General features: G+C 34.3%; 1 protein-coding gene and 1 long non-coding RNA gene across 4 annotated transcripts in view; one reads left to right on the forward strand and one right to left on the reverse strand.

Annotated features, from left to right (window-relative positions):
• Positions 1-804: 804 nt before the first annotated feature.
• LOC111087503 overlaps positions 805-17,984 on the reverse strand; it is a 55,981-nt gene continuing 38,801 nt past the window's right edge. Inside the window, exons 6-7 of one of the 3 annotated variants that reach the window (XM_022394337.1) lie at positions 17,666-17,779; positions 805-1,026 (exon numbers count right to left, since the gene is read on the reverse strand). In XM_022394337.1, the coding sequence (XP_022250045.1) occupies positions 812-1,026; positions 17,666-17,779 (329 nt within the window). In that variant the 3' untranslated portion in view covers positions 805-811. Of the gene's footprint in view, positions 1,039-17,665; positions 17,780-17,984 lie in introns of all 3 variants that reach the window. The other 2 variants (XM_022394331.1, XM_022394343.1) reach the window with 2 other exon arrangements.
• Positions 11,252-17,813, forward strand: LOC111087507. Its single transcript, XR_002612185.1, has 2 exons — positions 11,252-15,851; positions 17,684-17,813. It is a non-coding gene; the product is annotated as an uncharacterized LOC111087507 (long non-coding RNA).

Raw genomic sequence — 17,984 nt, forward strand, 5'->3', positions numbered from 1 at the left:
GCAACAATATTACTATGTTATACGGACCCATATTAACAAAAAACTGAAAGTTCCCTTTATTGTGTAGGGAAAATATGTTTTATGTGTATTATGGTTGTCTACCTTTTTACAAAAAAAAATAATTAAAAGCTAAATAAAGTAACAGACAATAAAATCATAAGTAAATGTATTTCAGATTTAGAGCTTAACAGATAAAATTAAGGTATATTATATATATTTAAAAATATTAAAACCAATTATAACAATATAAACAGAAGTTAAACGAATTAGCCTTGTTTATATAATTATATGAACATTGATATTACAAAGTGAAATCGGTGAATTAAATTTGTTTCACTTATCATTTCTGTTCTTTAAATTTAAAACATCATAAAGATGTATTCGAACTTTAAATACTTTAATAAACTGAAATATTAGCTAAAAGTTAAATACAATGTTCTAATTTCCATCATGTGTATATAACATTTGCTATACATATATTGCAATTTTAGTCGCCAATCCTATAATTGTAGTATGTATCCACTAAAGTTGTTTTAATATATAGTTTGCACATTCATAAAATCAAAGTTCGAATAATGTTTTCCCAAATTTTAATTTTGTTTAAACATATATTTCATCCTGTAAAATTACCAACTATATATTTTTGCATATAACCCACTCTTTTGCCAAACCTTTTCCGGCACTATCATATATTTATGTAACTGCTTTTATAATTGTTTTATTCTTTAATCGTCTTACTAGTTAGTCCAGGTCTTAATCTGAATAATGTATCATTTAAAGAAATGTCTTCAATAATAGCGGCATAGTTCATCTAGCTGTTGGAAAGAATTAATGACACAGTACATACCTCTTCAGTCAAGTATTTGACGATCACACAGAAGGAATCGAAACCTAAGATTGCGTGCTTTAGTTGCATCTTCAGCAGATTTAGCTCCTTGGTTCGAGTTTCACATAAAGCTCCAAGTCGCTGGATCTCTTGGACATACTCCTGATTCTTCCTGTGATCTGTCGTCTGTCGTCCTTTCTCTATAGAAGACTCTGGACGGTGAGAAAATTTCTTTATGAACAAACTTAACAGGACTACAGACGCGGTACCCAAAACAATGACATTTTTAAATTTAGCACCAGAGAAGAACACTCGCCACCAGTCAAATAAATCCATTTTTCCATCACGGAACATAACTCGATGATTATTATCTTGATTGAAATGGAAATATTTCCAATCTCACTTTTATACTCTCACAACCACACCAAACATCAGAGTTCGCGTAATAAAAAGACTACTTTCATAATTTCATTGTTTGTTAATAAAGTTAAACTAAAAATATGGGTTGAGAGGGTTATTTTATTTTGTCCTGTGAAAGGTCTTGCTACCTCAAGCGTTGTAAAAAATCACATCCACCTTTAACAATCATAACTGCGAATATCACTGAGCTTATTTAACATATATATATATATACAGTGTTATGAACCCTTCTGTTTGAAGATTTTCCTAAATCTTCATTTATTTCATCGTAAGGACCAGAAAAATAATGGTAAATCAAAAGGAAAAGTATCAGTAGCTATCATATCTGGATAGTCCGTTGCCATCGCTGAAAGAAAATTAGCTCACAAAATTGCTTAATATTTGATTGAGCAAGGACTATCAGAGTGAGTTAGTTATTGTAACAAACGTAGTTTATATAAAGTACAGTTATTCAGAGAACGAAAATTGTAAAAAAACAAAAAAAAACAACAACGACGACCAGTTGCTCTAGTTATTATCCAGCAAGTTAAATGAAAAAGAAATACGAACATCTGTTGGAAACAAGTCACGTCACAGACAGACACGTTACAAAACAGCCTTGAAACTACAACTTTCACAATATTCTGTAACGATACCGTGAAAACTCCAACAATGCTATGCTCTATAGATAAGTTACTGTTCTAACATCGGAAGGACGTGTTTTTGTTTTACATCTAGAACTTCAGATAAACACACGTCCGTATTCGTGGTGTTACTCACAGAGATTCACGATCTTAGAGATGAGCTCACATGACCTACTATTAATCACAGAGCTCTACTTAAGGAAAGGATTCCGAACGAACCTCCGAATGAAGTACTAAATAAAATAATGCCCACTCTCTGAGGAGGGACACTGAACGAAAAGAGTCTTATATAAATGGCTTATTGCAACATTACCCTCCCGTCGTTCTTTCTCTCTGAGAATATTTTAACGTACACTTAAAGCCTACTGAACTAGTCACTTGTTTGACCAAATATGTCCACTTACTGTAGCTTATTAATTCTTTGTCCAGATGGTACGTGTTGAGTGAAGAAGTAAGACATGAAATTTCGTGATCACACATAAAACCTGTTTTTTTAAACGTGACACCAGTGCGCCAGGTGTTTCAAATGTTTAAACCTGCCATAATCACACAGATTAGAACAGGCTTTTTTAATTATCTGAAAAATTAATGGAATTATTAACAAACACTACAGGAATCTGTAAAATTATGTGCCGATTGTTTTATTTTATATAATATTTATCTTACTCATTTTCTTTTTACACAAAATGTGTTTAGCAAAAACCGTACGTTTCTTTGTCAGCATTTCTGAAATTATTTTGCTAAATTAATAAAATATACTTTTTATGTAAAGAAAAAAAAAAACAATGATTCAATATATATCAAAACTTTCCATGGGCTAGTTTATATATCAGACAACTTACGATAAAGCAGATTAAATGGGAAAAATAAATTATTTGGCCTTTTTTATCTTTTATCTTTTTTTATATAATGCAATGTCAAATAACACTCAACAGGTAATCTTATCATTCAGAAAGTAAAATAAGTGGATTTCTTACTTTCAGGAGTAAACAGAAGCTTCCCATTTTGTTGTATCCATTGCAACATTAATTTCTCGAGCTGAGAAAACGTAACATTGCTAACATCAGAAAACTGTTTGGCTAGTTGTGTTGAGAGTAAAGGTTGGTCAAGGTTTGTGCTTACCACAGTTGGTTTAAAAGATTCATCTATTTTTCTTTCTAAGAGCATTTTACCCTGATGGTGGCAGGTAGAACAAATACTTTGTTTAGCATCATTTTCATCAGAGAATGAAGATGTAGAAGGGTTTAGAAAATCTGATGATATTACGGAAGGGAGTTCTTCTGGAGAACTACTGTATTTTATTGTTGTGTTTGAGTCGCAGGAACTCACAATGTCTGGTTTTATAAGATGATCCTGTTTGTTTGTTTGAGAATCAAATCCAAACAGTCCACCATTCTTTTTTTTATTTTCCTGTAATATGTTTGAATCATCCCCTAATCCAGTGGACTCCTGCATATCTAAATATTTATTTGGGTAAATAAGATCGATTTTTGTGTCAGATTCAAGATTAGAGAATTCCAGATCTGTTTCAGGTTTATTTAGTAAACTGTAAGACACCTCTTCAAAGTTTCTATTTCTTCTTGTTTCAAAGTCACGATAGGGGTCAGTAGAAGGACTTTGACACACTTTTCTTCGTTTTGTAGTTATATCTGATGAACTATTTACATGCTTATTTGTAGACATCTGAAACTCATCATTATTTTTGTCTCTTTCTCGTTCTTGTGCTTCCTGGTTGTATTGGTTGATCTCAACATCATTGATTTTCGATCTAGCCATAACTGAACAGGAACTCTTGCATGACTTTGAATTTTCAAGCAACTGATCCGCAAAACGCACATGGTGTGTATTTCGCACGTTTTTATTCATTTGCAAAGCTGAGGGTTTTCCCAGTGGCCTTAGAGTGCGATCTGCTTCTTTATATAGTGATGAAACATCTGCCTTTTCTTTGCTGCTTTTTCCTGAAGAAATAGATTTATTGAATTCGCTTTTTAATCTCTGATGGCAATTTTCTTTATTCAGTAACGTAGAATGCCACGAATCAGTCTTTTCCAGTTTTAAGGGAACTAACTGTTTCTTTTCATTAGAGTCACATGGGCATGTCGACACTAATACTTCAGCACTATCACTAGCTTGTTCTGGCTTCTTTATTCTTGAATCATCCTTATTGTTTCTGAGCCTGTCTAGACTTTGAGTTTTAGCGCGTGTTTCTTCTTCAAACTTTCTGTGCTTCTTTAAATCACACGTACTATCACTGGAATAATCTTTCAAGTGTACCAAACCACCGATAGCATACTTAACTTTCTTATGGTCGGTGTTCAATGTCGTAATCGTGTCTCCAGGATCAGAAGTAACTGATGCTGTAGACCTTCTTTTCAAGTTATCGTAATGTTTCATTTGGGAAAAGATGTTAGAACTCGTACTACGAGGAAGAGTAGCAGCCTTTTGGTTGACGCGGTTTGAGTTATCTGTTGTTGCTAATTTTCCACATGTGGATTCATCTTTCGTTACCGCCAAGTCTCTCTCAGGAAGATCTGAGATGACCACATCAGAGTATTGGTCATTTTCCGCTAGTTCGCTTCTGTGGTAATTTTCTTCTCTCAGTTTTGATTCCGTCTCCGAGGGTGTCTGTTTTTTCTCTGTTAGTTTAAAAATTTGCAAGAATCCTCCTCGTTTTGGTTTCTTATTCTTATTTTGATCGCCAGATTCATGTGTAATTGTGGATCCCAGTGATTGTGGATTATGATCCAACTCAACCGATAGACTAGGGTGATCACGCCGAGGAAAACCATCCAGATGTCGGCTCCATTTAACCTTCATGTTCCTTACGTAAAAAAATGGAACTGCGGGCTATATATACACAGATGTTCGACAGACGAGAATCCCTAACGTGTGTTCACGGAATAAACAATAACACTGACAAAAGCTATAATAAATGTCGAAATCAGAACTGAACTCTTCCATTGCCAGATAAATCAGAAACTCATCTGACATTTAAGCCATTCACTCCGCTTTTACAACCAATGCCTTGTTGCACCTTTGTTGAAAGTAGCGAATACAATTCACTCGATATCTCAAGTTTAGATAGCCCGAAGTTTCAGACTACTAACAACTTCCTTCTATATAACTTACATTCTCACGAGCGAAGAGATGACCTACTACATCAGGTCCCGGGATTTGACACCGTCTGTACCGAAGTTGCTTTTCATGACAAACGTGAGTATACAATAACTGACCATTAGCTATTTACAAGGTAGTATTTAACGTTGTAAAACACTTTACCTAGAATGTGAAGCTAATGAAGGCTGTCTTATATTGCAAATACATTCTGTAGCCTAACCTCGTCACTAATGGCTTGCGTGTATGTGTCGGGGAGAAACAGCCCTCTGGTACAGCGGCCTGGGCCTTGTAAACGTCACGTAACACAGCGCATGACGCTGAACATTACAAACCAGTTCGTAACTGGAGTTCAGACATTTGAACTATGTCTTTTTTTATTTGTTTTTGAGATTACATATTATACAGTTTCATTGTTTAATGAATATATTTTTATTATTAATGTTGTTTTTTCTTTTATGATTTATCTGATTTTAAATCTGGTATTAGTTGTTTTTCGTTCGCTAACCATAATATTAATGTTAACTACTTTCGATTTCTTTACAGTTAAATTGGAATAAAGAAAAAATAATAAACATTTCAAGATGTTGATTAAATATTATATTTTGCTGTTATTGTTTCTAGGTGCAGGTTGGTCTTTCTGGTAGAGCTCTGGATCTCGAGGCTGGCGACTCGGATTAGAATTCGTGCGATACCACAAAATATTTCTCGTACTTTAAGTTGTGAATCCGTTTTAAGAGTGACACTTATTTACTTAGCATGAATGGTGGTTGGTAGATGCTGCTGACTGGCTACCCCTTGCTGGCCAGTAGCTTAAAATTGGTCAAATAACCTCAGTAGCTTTTCCATAAATACAAAAATACAAACACATATCATTTCTATCTGTCAAATAAATTTGATATCAATAATCAGTCTGAATCTGCAAGAATTTCTAGAAGTAGCTGAGACAACAGCAATATTTGAACAGGAAAACAGTAGCAATATTTGAACAGGAAACAGTAGCTATATTTGAACAGGAAACAGTAGCAATATTTGAACAGGAAACAGTAGCTATATTTGAACAGGAAACAGTAGCAATATTCGAATAGGAAAACAGTAGCTATATTTGAACAGGAAACAGTTTCCAAATAACAACCAACAGGACGGCCCCAATGGCTCAGTGGTAAGACTGAGGGCTTATAACGCCCTAAATCGGGTTTCGATACATGCAGTGGGCAGAGCACAGATTGCCCTTTGTGTAGCATTGCGCTTAACAACAATAAACATCAAGAAGACGTTTAACTTTTCTTCGCTTCTGAAAACAAAAGTGTTTCAAGATTAAGTACAATTGTGAAAAATACCTACTTAAAAAAATATAACAAAACTTAAATACAACTACGAACATTCTCCAAATCCTGAAAATGAGACTTCGTGTTCAAGGTAAATGTTCAAGCAGAAGAGAAATGCTCAGCAAAGTCTCCAAAAACTTGTGTGTTAACAACAACTGTAACGCAGAACAAGTCAGACCACGACGTAAATATATTTCTCGCCCTTAGTAAAAGTATTCATTATCAATTGATTAATAGTAATCGTGCCGTTGGAGTAACTCACAGTTTAATGAATTGTGTAAACAGAGCTGTAAAAGATTCGACGATGTATGTAAGATCTTTTGGTCGCTCATCTAAGATTTACACAGAAGTTCTTGAGTTATTTCTTATGTTACGGTTTCACTCATTCATTGCATGGATCTGTAACAAATAATTCATGCGCTATAACATACATAGATGTATTATTCAACGCGTCCGTAATATCTAAAAATACATGTATATGTTTTAACTCGTAGTAATGTTTAAATATATATGGATATTATTTAACGTGACAGAAACATTTAGAAATACACAGGATCTCTCCCTCAACCAGGCGCGCCTCGGTAGCAGGCATACGACTTTTATCCGATTTTAGTGAGACTTATAGAGGATGAGATACGACAATTTGAAAATCTGACAAATATCTACCGAATTATGACTGGTCACGTCATCAGTAAAAGACTCGCAGTTAATGAGAGTACTTCTTGTTGTGTGACCAACGGGTCAGCTACGTAAACCTTCTTCTTCGCCTGTCGTTGTATCTGTTTTCGGACCAGAGTCCAATAGATCTTTAGCAGATAGTTCCCATCCGCGCTGACCGCGACTGAAACTTGACTACTCTTCGGAATGCCATCATTAATTACAATTATTCCCTCGATTTCCTGCATGTAAAATTTTTCGCGATGTTCGACTTGCAGCCTGTAAAGCTGCTGTGAATGCGATCATGATGGACTTTTTCACATCCCTTGTTGAGGCAAATCCATCTACTAAGCCCAAATATGCTGTAGTGGCGCTCAAAATATGTTTGATATTCACAAGGGCAGTAGTAGCCTCCCACCAGATCAGAAGATCGAGAACGAGGTTCCCAACCTCAAATAGACAATGAAGAAAGGTCGTATAACTTGATTTGAGATTCAAGAAGAATAAAATAAATTCGTGGGTGTGACCGTAACTATTAAGGTGATATACGGCCACTCAGAAATCCCGAGTCTTCTTGACTGTTAGTAACTCTCGACAACATACTCCAGAATTTCCAATGGTGTATGCAAAACCTTCAAGAAACAATTCCCGAAATGTCTTGTTTTATCGCCTTGTAACCTAAAAACACTACTTCGCCTCTTGTTGAAGGAGAGAATCACCTGTTAACACATCCATATTATATATATCTGGTGATTCTGGAAATCCCAAAACCCTCGATTAAGACCTTCTTCTGTCACAGCCAGTAAGTTGAAATCAAGAAACTGATGTAATTTTTGAAAGACAAATCAATTTTTATCTTATTGTAACTTAATTTTAAGCTCGTGTTTGGTTGAATTTGATTATCATGGTAATGGAAAGTAAATTTTAATATTTTTGGATGTATGTCATATATATATATATATATATGTGTGTGTGTGTGTGTGTGTGTGTGGTGTGGAATAATTTTGGAAACACTTTTGAAAAATCATACCTGGAAAACCGTTTAACAAAGAGACACGTGGTTTTTTTGCACGTGGGAGAATAATGTTTAAAGTTTTTTTTGAGCAGCGACAAGATGCTATTAATGTGCCCCTCCAGGAGCCTTAGCGTCCGCAACACGCTTGATGAAACTCCCTAGTTGGTGGACTGGGTGGGGAGACCCGATCAGCTGGACCACGCGTCCCCCCGGACATTAGGCATATGTTATTTTCTTATGGGGCTTCATAAAGGACATGGCTTACACTAGTAAGGATGCGAAAAACAAAGAATTACGTCGAAATATACCAGAAGCCTCTACAAAGGTTACTCCTACAGTATTGGAAAACACTTGGCAGGAGATTAGACACAGACTGAACTTTTGTGTGTGTGTGTGTAACTCGTGTTGCATTGTTGAACTATGATGATTGTATGCTGTAAAAAAATTACTCTTGCACATGCAACAAACCGTGTGAATTTATGTTAAACGATTTTTCAGTATGATTTTTCAAAAGTGTTTCCAAAATTCTTGGACACCCTGTACGTATATATATATATAAAATGGTATCTGAGTTCAAGATAAAAATAATTGTCAGCTTTCATCACTACTACAAACTTTCAGTTACAAACTTTAAATCACTGATTCTATTTTGTGCAACTGGATCTCACTTGTTAAATAAATGTGCACTCAGTTTTGTTTAAATACATATTTAGTACTTTGTATGTAACTGTTCAACTAATATGTTCACTCATTATTCTCTTGGTACACATTAAACACTTTGTGTGTAACTCTTCAAATGATATGTTAACTCACTCTTGATACGTATTAAATACGTTGTCTATAACTGTTCAACTAATATGTTCACTCATTCGTCTCTTTATACGTATTGAATACTTTGTATGTAACTGTTCAACTAATATGTTCACTCATTCGTCTCTTTATACGTATTGAATACTTTGTATGTAACTGTCCAAATGATATGTTCACTCATTCGTCTCTTGACAAATATTAAATACTTCGTATACAACTGTTCAACTAGTATGTGCAATGAGTCTTCTCTTGATATGTATTAAATACTTTGTATGTAACTGTTCAACTAATATGTCCACTAATTATTCTCTTGGTACACATTAAACTTGTAACTCTTCAAGTGATATGTTCACTCACTCTTGATACGTATTAAATACGTTGTCTGTAACTGTTCAACTGATATGTCTTCTCTTGATAAATATTAAATACTTCATATACAACTGTTCAACTACGTGCAATCATTTTTCTCTTGATACATGTTAAGTACTTTGTATATAATTTATACCTTTCTTGATACAGTAATATTACAAACAGTAAAAGGCATAGTGCAGTAATTATAGGATAATAGATAGCTTCTAATAAAAGAAAGTACCAAAAGTAAAATTTTACATCTAAACAATAGAACAAGTGGATTGTAATAAGTATTATTCATTTTTTTTTAATATTGATTGCATGTACCATATAGTACCAATGTTTCCAGAGAATATTTAAAAATGAATTCAAATCTCATAAATAAGACATAGAAGCTGAAGTTATTGTCGTCCTTTTTTTACGTAAATAAATGTCACCAATTCTGGAAAACGTAATCATTTTATTATATTGGTGGTTTAAACTCAAACTGCACAATGGGCTATCTGAGCTGTGCCGATCGCAGGGAGCAAACCTGAAATTCTAGCATTGAGAGTTTCGAGCTTAGTCACTGGAAGACATTGGTTATACTAAAATGCGTCTAACAATAACCAAATTCATTAAATCAGAGTCATAGTCAGGAATTCTATTGACGCTGTTGAATGTAAAAACATGATAACTTAAGAACTAATTCCATTTTAGAAGGAGATTTGGTTTATTTGTCCGAAGACATACCGCTGTGCCCCTGGGGGCCTTAGAAGGAGAACGTGAAGTACTATGATAGACTGAATTTCGTTTATTCGAATACAATAACCATTTTGTACTAATAATACACAGAAAACATAAGTGGATTCAACCAGCATGATCTGTGTTTGAAGTACGTTTACACGTAGACATAACCAAACTAATTATTACCTTATAAGTTGTAGGTGTTTGTTAAAGCGTTATATATGTAAACGTCTCAAATAACCATATTATATGATAAATCACAATGACATGCAGCCTGCTAACATGTTCTTATTACACCACGTAAGCGAATATCACAATCTCATTATTGCATCATGTGTGAACTAATCATACACACCAGCATATCCTTATCCATGTATGTTACCTCACACAGAGATCAAAATAACATTATTATACCACATATATGTGTGAACTAAACACACACGAGTATTTCTGTATTCACGTATATGAACTTCACACAGAAATCACATTAACATCATAATACCATCTATGCGCGTGAACTAAACATGAACACTAGCATGTATTTATTCATGTATGTACACTTCACACAGAGATCACACCACATAGGTGTGTGAACTAAACACAGAGACCCCAACGAAATCTTGTCACGTGATACATGTGAGCTACACACGTGCAGACTGGTGCAAATGCGTGAACTTTATATATATATATAGTAAATATTGAGTACAAAACAAACTTACTACATAAGTGATAACTGCTACTAATTTCTAGCAACACTTAATACCTCGTTTAGCTGAAAGGGAGAAAAGGCGGAAATATCGAGAAAAGTGTTGATTTTTTTTCACGTGCAACGGTTTTATATGTGTGTATTTTTGGAAAAAAACTTTAACTTAAAAAAGTCGATTTATCCATTCTTGAAAATATGGATCCTGAATATCTTGTCAAAATGTTTAATTAAAACACAAACATCGCAGAACTAAAATGAACAAAAGTATCAGGTAGATCGAAGAAATCCCCAAACTACATCGGTAGCTGTAGTTCTCACTTATAGTTTGAAGAAATCCCCAAACTACATCGGTAGCTGTAGTTCTCACTTATAGTTTGAAGAAATCCCCAAACTACATCGGCAGCTGTAGTTCCCACCTATAGTTTGAAGAAATCCCCAAACTACATCGACAGCTGTAGTTCTCACCTATAGTTTGAAGAAATCCCCAAACTACATCGGCAGCTGTAGTTCTCACTTATAGTTTGAAGAAATCCCCAAACTACATCGGTAGCTGTAGTTCTCACTTATAGTTTGAAGAAATACCCAAACTACATCGGCAGCTGTAGTTCTCACTTATAGTTTGAAGAAATCCCCAAACTACATCGGCAGCTGTAGTTCCCACCTATAGTTTGAAGAAATCCCCAAACTACATCGGTAGCTGTAGTTCTCACTTAGTTCGAAGAAATCCCCAAACTACATCGGTAGCTGTAGTTCTCACTTATAGTTTGAAGAAATCCCCAAACTACATCGGTAGCTGTAGTTCTCACTTAGTTCGAAGAAATCCCCAAACTACATTGGCAGCTGTAGTTCTCACTTAGATTGAAGATTCTACTTTATATTCCAGGTTTTCAGGGCCTTTTCATGTACACCCTAAAACCTTCCTCGTGGACCAGGTGTTCTGCGGTATCACACAAGCGTGGTGAACTCTCTTCACGAAATACACTATTTCCTGAATCAGGAACTTGCTCGTCTGGTTTGTCTGGCCTAGGACGTGGCATTTTTCAAAACGATGCTTATCTTGCCTAGAATAGCCTTAGGTCGTAAGCATCGTGTGAAACAGTGTTTGGAAATTTTGTAATCTACAAAACTGTCCTTTCTCTTTCTATGAACAATATCGAGTGAACTCACTACGGGTTTATTTAAAAGATAAGTATGATTCCAATGTTACCTAATTTTTATTTTATAATCCTAGCTTTAATTATTTTCATATTAGAATACTTGTACTAAAGATCGTGTAAGTGTACTCAAGAATTGTAATATATGTTTAAAAATCATAAGTATAAATTGCATTTATTTTAATAAGAAGTATATTGCATATTGGAAAGGTGCTTAATACAGACCCATAAAGTTCAGAGGTAAAGTTTAAAGTTTAACATCAGGTCATCAGGTGCGTTTCAAGCATTTATTGTCTTGTCACGATAAGCATGCAAGGGATATCGAGTTGAGTTTAATCAAACTTGTGATGACGTAAGATGGCGCCAAAATTTACGTTACGTAAGAACTTGTAGAATAATAAATGCTAACGTATATGAGGAATTTCTTTTATTACTGTTGTGGTTAAGATGTAGAAAGCCGAAAAGGTATATTTGTTATATTATTGTTATTTACACGAAGATCTAAAACGCTAATGACAAACAAAATAATTGAAAAACACTTTCGGGGACTAATCTTACACAATACAGTGGTGCCTCAAAAACATCTAGTTACGATGTATTTGATCTAGTGATAAAACAATGCTAAAGTTATCTTAAACTATCTCGCTAAGGTTGATAACAAGTTGATTAGTTTTAAGTCAGTTGTAAATGTTTTAGCCCAACTTTTTTTTCTCGAGACGAAAATTACTTTTTTTTACTTCGATTTACGAACTGACGAAAACTTTTTCTTGAGATCATAACTGCCGGGGTTGTATTTAGCCAATAGGGGTTACTAACGGACTGGATATTTTTTTGACAAAATATAAAAAAGCTGACACACCAGCACCCAACATTCTTTGTTTATGTGCTCTTCAAATATTACACGAATAATATATAAAGTTACTTAAAGAAAATGAATGACTTCAGTTAGATCTGACCATAAATCTAACATATTTGTTTGAAAGGGAAGCGCAAACAGGATTTAATAAGTCGTTCTGTGATTTAAAAACCACAAATCGTAAATTAACATGTAGAATTCTAGATGTGTGGGTTCTTCAGAGCTTCTCTATTTATTACAGTGAGGGCCAGTACTAACCAGTATCCGGATACTCTTTAAGACTGGAAAGCAATATTAATTATCTGTACCAAATATAGCAGTCTGTGTATACATTTAAATACTAAGGTATTTGTAACACAGATATAAAGAAACATAATGGGAAGAATTGGGCCACAACCAGGTAATATAAACAGTAACATACTTTTCATCATTCCTCTTTATCGTTAAAAAATCTTACATTATTAGTGAAATACTCGTGAAATTTCACGGGAAACAACAAATTCATGGGAGCCAAACTTGGGAGTTCCCCAAACTCCCGTGACCTTATATTAGGGGGTTTAGTATTAAAATTTCAAAAATCTAAACTCAGAGACTTATTTTGAAAGATAGCTTACATGACAGGACCATGCCACTTTTAAAGTGATATATATAGTCCTGAGGGCCCCCTAAAATTTTTTGACTCCCACATCTTGCTCATATTTGAAAGAGATCATATCATTGGCTTGATCAGCTCCTTGTACGTTAGTACCAATTTTTAAGTACATAAGTTCAGTCAAACGGGGACCCCTCAAACCCTTTACCTCCAATTTTTGGGACACTCCTCCCTCATGATTATATAATATTTTCGTTTTCGTTTATAGTCTGTGCGAATCAATAACCTACATACCAAACTTTAAGCCAAATGTTTTGGGTCTATTTCAAAAATCGAGCAAACATGAATATATGCATAAGTACTATTGAGAATTACTATTTACACATTCAAAGTTTTGGAGACAAATGATAATGGGAAATGTGCTACTAATATATCATACACACATATATCTGAAAAAAACAAACTATTTTGCGTAATAAATTCACGATTCAGTGAATTAAAAACGTGGGACAAAGCTAATCATGGAAGAAACCATGTATTTAACCGAAACTATCACTAAAAGTCCCCTTCGATGTGACTACCTAGCTGGATTAATGGTCCATAAATTTCATCTCAACAAGATATGTGGTATTTAAAACACTGGTGAGTCTCTTAAACATTCTGAGTTCTGGCAAGATGTTTTGCTGTGTATATTTTGCAAACACTCTTGAAGGAAAATCAATAGTATAAAATGTTTGTTGTATCTATACAAACATAATTATAATCTGGACCAAGCTAACCCTACAACATCCAGTCAGATGTCATTTCTAAGTAAAAAATAAAACTAGAAATAATAAGAAGTAGAAAGACTTGTTGAGTGTAAAAACAGTGTATGAAAAACGAAAAGAAAAACACATTACACATTTTATAGCTTACCTTTACATTCACCATAAAGAATTATTGAAAAACAAACAAACAATTGTTACAGTCAGTCAACATCTTAGGATAATCAGTAAAAATATAAAAAAATGACATTCTGTTCTACTCATTCAGTATTGTGCCAAAATGATATGTCTCTAAGGTATAAGTATTACCAAACAACTATTGTACCAGAAAAATGTAAACATGTATATACATTATGGTAAAAGCCACTCTATCCAACATTATACAACTACAAACATGTGACTCGTGATCACTTCAATTCACATCACACGCTGAAAAGGAAAACAAAAACAAAAAAATGAGATGGCGAGTTGTGAGGATAAACATCTGTCCCGAACACAGGGCACTAACAATCAGCTCAATTATCTCTGTTGAAGAGTCTTGTGATCCAACAAACGCAGGTGTTGTTGTCATGCGTGAAGTTTATCAGCGTATCTTTAAATTCTTCTTAAGTAACAGCTGCGTGGTAATTCCTCACAAGAATGTCCAGGTGGCGCTATTCATAACACGTTAAAAACAAACTTTGTCTGCTAAGTTACCGAGGTTTAAAACTGACGAATAAAAAAATTACTAATTACAACCTTGCACAAAAAAATATATTTGTTTAAGGTTCTCGACACTGTAGAAGAGAAAAATAATGTAATAATCATGAGTATTTTCTACCATATAACTATAATTTTAAATCAAGTTTCTGAAATTTGAGCCTATAAACACTTTAAGAGCACAAAAATAATGACACGCCCTTAAGCTAGGGAGCCATTTGCAGAGTCTACCGATGGTTCAGCAGTAAGTCTGAGAGCTTATAACACTAAAAATAGAACATATAGCCCATTGTGTAACTTTGTGCTTAACATACAAACAAATAAAACCTTTCCAGAGTAAAGATACGTTCATTTTTAAAGGTAGAGACAGCAAAATCATAAATATATTTTAGGTAAGCAACCTTTTGTTCAATATTACAAAAATATATTGGACAGTTATTTCCAACCTTATGAGCTCCAGTATTCTGTGTTCTTCGTAAAACATTTATTACTATATTATAGTTTTTATTTAACATTTTTGGACTTCACATAGAGACGGTCTTTAAAGGCAATATTAAGTCAAAAAATATAGTATCTACAGTAAAGACACACGAATAACCAAATTCATAAACAGGTGATAATAACGTACACATGTCTAATTATATGTACATGAGTGACGATTGATGTCAGAAAAAGAGGCTATTGAGGCATTCAGTAGCAGTACTGAAGAGGTGATTTTTAACCTCTCCCTCCAAAACAAATTCAACTCGTTGATTGTATCCCATTATAACATAACATTACAACATAAATGTAGTCGCTCTATAAGGTTTACCAGGTAAAAAAACGCACGTGCTTTTCCAAACAACTTATCATAAGTTTTGTTAAAGAACGTTTAGTATTTTCTGGTGGAGTTACATGCATGTTAAATTAACGATGGTTTGTATAAACAAACTGCTGTTGAAACGACAGAGATATAATGTGTTAAGTTATCCACGAACGTTTGTTTTTTCAGGTCCTGAGACTTGAAGCAAATTTAAGAAGTGGTCGTGCCCAGTATATTCCAAGTAAACTTTGACCTTCTTCACGAAAGAAACGAAAAAAAAAAAGAAGATATATGTGAGCAACTTTAAACAGCACGTGAATAATTAAAAATACCCAACTATGAACGAGCAAACCATTCATGTGCTTGTGAAAACAGAAAAGGCCTATGAACGACAGGACTTGAAAACAGGTAACTGTAAATTTGAAAGACGATAGAATGAAAGGAGAAAAACGCCTATGGCAGGATTAAAAAACTTATTCTAGTGCTTTAGAAACTTACCAATGGGAAAATAATTAAAATAACCAAAGGGACTAAAGGGATTACAACGAGAAAAAAGATAACAAAAATAAACAATGAAACAAAAAGGAGCTTAATGTAATAAATAGTTTTTTAATAAGGGAAGTGAATGGTGAAGTGCCCTAGAAATTCCGAGAGCCTATGATTGAAAGTAAAGAATAACGTATAACAATATGTCAATCACTTTCTATCGACTATATGCAGTGCCGAAGAGGTTTTCCGCCCAATACCAAGACTCATCAGGGCGGCTGGGACACGATACAATAGCGATTGGGACGCTGTTTACATTATCAAATTGCATGAACAACATCTATTATAAAGAGAACGAGATTAAGATGTAATTTTATATAATTTTATTATGTAAGTCATTTACAAATCAGAATCAGGGTAAGGATTAATAACGTATTGTTATATATTTATTCTAACAACAGGTAGTTATTATTGTATATTTATTTATCACTACTTTTAGTATTGTTTGTTTTGTTTGTTTGTTTTTAATTATGCACAAAGCTACACAATGGGCTATCTGTGCTCTGCCCACCACGGATATCGAAATTCGGTTTCTAGCGTTGTTAGTCCGCAGACATACCGCTGTGCCACTGGAGGCTACTTTCAGTAACTTTATAATGGCTGGAGACTGCTACCTGATGATGGCAAAACTTTGTCGAAACGTTGTACACTTGCTGTTATGTTAAATTTATATTAAAGTTTTGTTTCATTACCCATTCAAGCCGTCTCCAGCCATTATTGGTCTCAAAGTGGGTTCCTCGTCATCGAATTTCAGTAACTTTACTCATGCTTCAGAAGAACTGAATAAAGGCATTTTTGAGGTGCTGAGATCGCTTGTACATACTTTAGGAGCAAGGACAGCATGGAATTCAGATCCAGAGAAAAAGTCGAAAGCTGGTTGTACTAAAGGTAAAAATTTCTCCAAAGATGAAAAAATCATATTCAGACTCAGCATCATTTGGCTGATCCGTTTGGATTGCTTCGGGCTTGTAAATGAGTTGACTTTACTTGTGTATGGTAATTAGAGGAGAACTTAGAGATGTTTGAGTTTCCACAGAATGCTGGAAGTTAGGAAAATGTCTGACTGAATGGCACAGTGTCTGAACAGATTAGAAACAGGAGTAGCATGCTAAGAACTCGTAATTGAAGGCTAGTCGGGAGGATCTTGGTATGAATTCCGTCGAAATAGACTTCTTGAGAAGAAAAAATAAAATATTCGGCATAATTTCTCCCAGCCTTATAGTGAAACTAATCAACAATGAGCCCGAATCAGGGCAGTGACTCAGCTTGCTTCTAACAGATGAAAATAACTTTGACAAAGCCAACGGTATTATCACATTTCTTTGAAGATAATTCTATCAGTAATGTTGTAAGTCAATAAGAGAGAAGAAAAGTTGTCAAGGAATAGAGGTATATCTAAAATACGCAGAAAATACTATGCAGGTAAGTTGTCACCTTTCCTGAGTAGGTGGAAGACATTCAGGAAGACAAGCTAATGCCGTCCATTAATCTAATTTTAGATTTGACCTCATTATATGTCTCATTCCCTCAATTAGAAAAGCTGGGAATAGTTAATTTACAATATCCATGTCCTTCACAGGACCTAACGACGCTAATCTCTGGGGTTCAGTATTCTGTTGGGAACAAAGCGCAGATAATCCATTGTGTAAGTTTGCGCTAAAAAACAAACAACTAACCTTTTTTCTTGTAACTAGTTGTTCGAGAAGACGACAGTGAAGCTGTTTTAGTTACTGGAGGCTTCGAAGATTTCAAGGCCTGGTTAGTATGGTTAGTGTGTCTGTTAAGAGGTTCTGGAACAAATAAAACATTGCATTTTGAATTTTACTTAGATTCTGTTATAACTCCTAACTGAGAAATAAGATCATTCAAAAATGTTCTATTACTGGCTGGCGATGATGAAACAAGTGAGCTAATTTAAATCATCTATATTTTTACAAATAATATTTTTATTTAAAAATGTTCTACCGACAGCTGGCGATGATGAAACAAGTGAGC

The sequence above is a fragment of the Limulus polyphemus genome, unplaced genomic scaffold (assembly GCF_000517525.1).
Source record: "Limulus polyphemus unplaced genomic scaffold, Limulus_polyphemus-2.1.2 Scaffold71, whole genome shotgun sequence".
In the NCBI taxonomy this organism is placed as follows: Eukaryota; Metazoa; Arthropoda; class Merostomata; order Xiphosura; family Limulidae; genus Limulus; species Limulus polyphemus.